Source organism: Lindgomyces ingoldianus (assembly GCF_010093535.1).
Source record: "Lindgomyces ingoldianus strain ATCC 200398 unplaced genomic scaffold BDR25scaffold_14, whole genome shotgun sequence".
Lineage (NCBI taxonomy): Eukaryota > Fungi > Ascomycota > Dothideomycetes > Pleosporales > Lindgomycetaceae > Lindgomyces > Lindgomyces ingoldianus.
In genome coordinates this window covers 460,887-465,277 of record NW_022985175.1, presented here as the reverse complement: position 1 = coordinate 465,277, position 4,391 = coordinate 460,887, and the positions used below count along the sequence as shown (strand labels likewise).

The 4,391-nt window shown below is 54.4% G+C and overlaps 1 protein-coding gene across 1 annotated transcript; it reads left to right on the top strand.

Annotated features, from left to right (window-relative positions):
* Positions 1 to 562: 562 nt before the first annotated feature.
* BDR25DRAFT_303348 (uncharacterized protein) lies at positions 563 to 3,750 on the top strand. Its single transcript, XM_033689993.1, has 3 exons — positions 563 to 1,109; positions 1,760 to 1,970; positions 3,243 to 3,750. Exons 1-3 carry the CDS (start codon positions 858 to 860, stop codon positions 3,515 to 3,517), a joined length of 738 nt encoding a protein of 245 aa, XP_033548130.1. The 5' UTR covers positions 563 to 857; the 3' UTR covers positions 3,518 to 3,750.
* The last annotated feature ends 641 nt before the right edge of the window (positions 3,751 to 4,391 follow it).

Below are 4,391 nucleotides of genomic sequence, written 5' to 3'. Positions count from 1 at the left end.
ATCCCGGCGACGCTGTATTTTTAGTCTGGCCTGCATTGCTGTGTTCAATAGGCGGTGAGGCCCGTCCTGAGCCACTGCAAGCTATGTGCTTGTGCTTCTTTGGCGGCGACTGATGGATTCATCAGGCCGAAGCGGAGACTCGGGATGGAATGTACAGCACCTCCAGCGATCTGTGCCGAGCATGAGAACATTGAAGGGGCACCATGGGCATTAGGGTGTAATATCACCGGGCTTGGCCGACGACACGGTAGGCTTGTGTGAGCTTGAGCGCGTGGGCGAGAGAAAAGCAACTGGCTGCCAGCGTCGCCTACAGAACCCGACGTCCCAGTCGAAACGCAGCCCAAGCTGGGAGAAGGGACACGCCGGTGGAGAGTGGTGGACGAACGCTGCTCGACTGGCGGCGTGGGGGGTTGCAGCGTTGCAGACTGCCTAGGTGCAGCCTCTGTTCTCAGACATTCACTGTGATCAACACTTGGGGTTAGCTTGGCGGAGGCTGCGCGTTCGTTTAAGCTGCTTTTCTCGGCCGTTTTCGTGCTCCCCACCTGTGCTGGAAATTCTCCGCCGTGTTTAAGCGACTGGTTCTCCCCAACACCACCGCGTCCGTCCGTATCGGCCTCGTACTGGCCAGCAGAGGACGCTTGACAAGTCACCACTGCCAGACCCCTTCGACCTTGTTGGCGTCGTCACTTCTGCATCTGCTCCCAGGGCCTGCCTTCGAACCCTGGATTGGCGCATCAACTGTTCCGTCCACATCCACCTGTCCCTTCTACCTTCCTTTTGCCCTCAATCCCGCTCTCTCTCACTAGTCTCGAACACTTGGGCAGAGTCCGAACCTGTTGCTTGACACCGGTGCCAGAATGTCTCTCCAGGCCACAGCCGACGTGCCCCTTCTCATCAGCTCACACAACTCGTCCTCGGAGCGCCGGATTACTCCTTCGTGGAGCATAGCGCACCTCAAGTCGCGCCTTGAACCTATTACGGGCATCCCCGCCTCGTGCCAACAGCTAACGCTGCGAGTCGGCTCCCAAGATGGCATTGCGGTCACAGCCGCCGACGAGGAGCAGACACAGCTGTCCTCATTCCCGTTGCAGCCCTATGCGGAAATCACTGTGAGTTCACTTCTCCTTCTCGCCCTCTCTGGCGCCCTCTGGAGCCCCCCGACCATGGCAGCCTTGTCCTTGAGAGGCCCAAGGTTTGTTGTCGTATTGCCTACTGCCACATTTTGCTGTTTTGGATGTTGGCGGGCGGCCCCTGCCAGAGGCCGCACGTACAGTCATGACATTTTCATTACGCTGCTCATGTTGCTTTTTTCTCTTCCGTCGCTGGGCCAAGCCTGTTTCTCGAGGCTCCCTACCCCGGTCTGCAGCAGACTTGCAGAGCTGATGCCCCACAACGCCCTCGTCAGCCTTTTCCAGCTTTGTCATGGGCGTTGGTGGATTCCACCCTGACAGGGCTTGGCGGGCACCGCCGTGCTGGGAGCGCAGCCGCTGCTTTGCCACCGTTATCAGATCGTGCTGCCAGATCCCAGGACCCCTCAATCCCACCGTGTTCCCCTCTCTTCTTCACCTCTTCATGCTTTTTTGTCTGTTTTGCTGCGTTGCTTTTTGGTCCGCCAGCCTCGCATTAACATCATGTTATTCCGCTTTTGGAATCCCCTGCATATTAGCCCATTTTCGGCCGGTGAAGGCCTCCCCAACACTTCACCAGCGGCGAAGACCGTCATCGTGCATGATTCCGTACTGATCGTTCCTGCTGCTAGGTCGTAGACACCCGCCCGCCTTCCGCTCGCACAGACTTCACCGATCTGTCATCTGTGCCCAAGTATACCATGCCAAGCACAGAGTATGAGACGCGGACAGACAGCGTGCTCGCATGGAAGAAAGCGCAAAAACTTGGTCGTTTCGATCCAAACGCACCGAGCATCGAAGAGCAGAAGATACGGGCGATAGAACGCGAGATTGAAGAGAGGGGTAAGTCCAGAGCCATCAGCTGACCATGCCTCTTTTGAACGCCACGCGTTGTGGCGAGCTTCCAGACCAGCAGAAGCAAGTCATAGAGCACATGCAATCGCACAGAATCATTGCAGGAGATGCTCGTATTCCCTTCGCGAGATGTGGTTAGTAGAGAGCGGTCCCCAACGGCGATGCTTCAAAAACTTCCCAAAACGGACGCTTGCATATTATTTGCTTTCGTTCAATTGTTGCTCACAGCTCCATGGATCGCGAGGAAAGGATTCGCAGCGTCTCATCCTGCAATTTGTCACAAACGAGGTAATTTCTCACAGGATGACTGGAAAAGAACAATCATACGGCGAGGACTCTCCTCCTACCGGCTTTGTCATGGCTCGCTGCCGTTTCGGGCCAGCTGCAGATGCGCCTTGGCCAAGCCGAGCAAATTGTAACGGCGTCGAGTAGATGGCGTCGAGTACCTTTGAACATGAGCTGGACGGCGCTCTGACAGGCACCGTCACACCTCGCACTGTTGCCACTCGGCAATCATACACCCAATCCATAGGGATGCTTTGGCGATCACGCTCCGCCATCCATACCCCCGGAAACAGCCTCTCTGCCCGGTGCAGCTCTCGCCGAACCTCACTACTGTTCTGAGCTATTGCCACCAGCCTCACAGTTTCGCTTTGGCTCTTATCATGCCATTTCAGCTCGAGGAGATTCAATATATTGCAGGTCAAGGCGACAGCCGCCAGCGTCAATTACCACAACTACCAAAAGGGACTAAATCCCGATGCACGAGCACCCTTTTGACCACTTCATCGTCGTGGTCGCAAATGTATTCGGGGACGGTCCGCGTTGGCCGCCATTGAGCTGGGCCTTCGCGGGCCCGCTGAAGCCAGCGGATCGTCAGTGACACCATGCTGCACATCATTCCCTTGTTGTGAGGGAATCTTGAGCATCTCCTGCAATCTACATCGCCGGCCCCTCCCCGTCTAGCACGAGTGAATCTCAGCCTCACTATCAAGACTGACATCTGCCACGCGTGGCGGGTTACCCAAACTGGTGTTGGATTGACTTGCTTCTGACTTGGTCATCTCTTTTGCAGCTTCAGTTGCACTGCAGTTGGCCACTCCTGCTCATCTCACAGTCCCTTCCTCCTTCCCTTTCCCGCATCTTGTTTTCCCACGCCGAAATCCTTTTCCATACTACTCCCTCCTCCTCAACCTTTACCTTATCATCTTAGCTTTTTAAAGTAGGCCTTTTAGATGGTTGGCTAACTTTGAGTGCAAGGTCTAACTTTATCGTCCCGCGTTCGCCTCCTTCCTGAGTCTGATGCGCGCCGAGGTACGATCTCCTATATCGGTCCCGTTCCTGAGATCCCCGGTCTGGGTTCGTGGATCGGTATCACTCTCGACGAGCCCACGGGTAAAAATGACGGGTCGGTGAAGGGTAAGAAATACTTCACATGTGGGAACAACTACGGCACCTTTGTTCGCCCTGAGCGATGTGAGGTAGGCGACTTTCCGCCGTTGGACTTAACAGACGAAAACATGGAGGAGTTGTAGCCAGATGGACGGACTAAGATATTCTAACGACAGCAACAACGACATATTCTGTGGAGAGATCGTTTCCGGAGAGATGTGAAAGCTGCGTCAGGAACTGATGGGTGGGTTCAGGCATGCCGATGCCTTGGAACAGGGGTTTCTGAGAACAGCCCATACCTAGACATGGAAAACTATAGCTAGCGGTGGGTGCAGAATCTCTATAACGATAGAGAAGCACAAAGCTGAAATGTGAATGGGTTCCCTGAATACCACCCATCTGTTTGTAACACGTTGGCGTGAATCCTCTGCAGTCTTCATCTGATTCAGCCTCGAGTATTCTAGTTATACCAAAGGCTCTGTGCGGCTAATATCATGCATTAATTTGACCACTTATGCAAATCTAATAAACAACTACTGTTCTAGAAGGCAATCGAGAGAAGTCAGGGGGAATGATGTCGATGGTGACCTCGTTGTCGAAGACCATCCTGGTGTGATAGTGGCAAGACATGGTCATGTGTCACCCTCTTCCCCCTTACTCTAAACATTACCCCCACGAACTCACGGCAACACATCTCGCTGACATCTCACAGATTACAATCCTCCCTTCTACACCTTATGCACCTCAGCACTCAGCCTGCAATTAGCGTTGCCCTCTCGTGTCTCGCACCAGGGCGAATCGTGCCTCAATTCACCCAGAGAACTGACTTTCTGCGCAATGTACGTGATCAGACATCAATCAGCTCAGTTCGACACTGCAAGGATGAACTCGCCCGTCACACAACCTCCGCCGCAATTCCCCATTAATGTTCTCAAGGCTGTATTCTCGCAAACATGCACCCGCACCTTGCCATCTCCCACCCACGCTTCAGTTGCAGACTTTCCCCAGAGCCTAAAC

Bases quoted from the DNA above. Each gene is read 5' to 3' on its own strand.
- BDR25DRAFT_303348 (XM_033689993.1), top strand. From the start codon at position 858: ATGTCTCTCCAGGCCACAGCCGACGTGCCCCTTCTCATCAGCTCACAC. The intron at 1,110-1,759 runs GTGAGTTCACTT...TCCTGCTGCTAG, and splicing joins AGCCCTATGCGGAAATCACT to GTCGTAGACACCCGCCCGCC. The intron at 1,971-3,242 runs GTAAGTCCAGAG...TTTGAGTGCAAG, and splicing joins ACGCGAGATTGAAGAGAGGG to GTCTAACTTTATCGTCCCGC.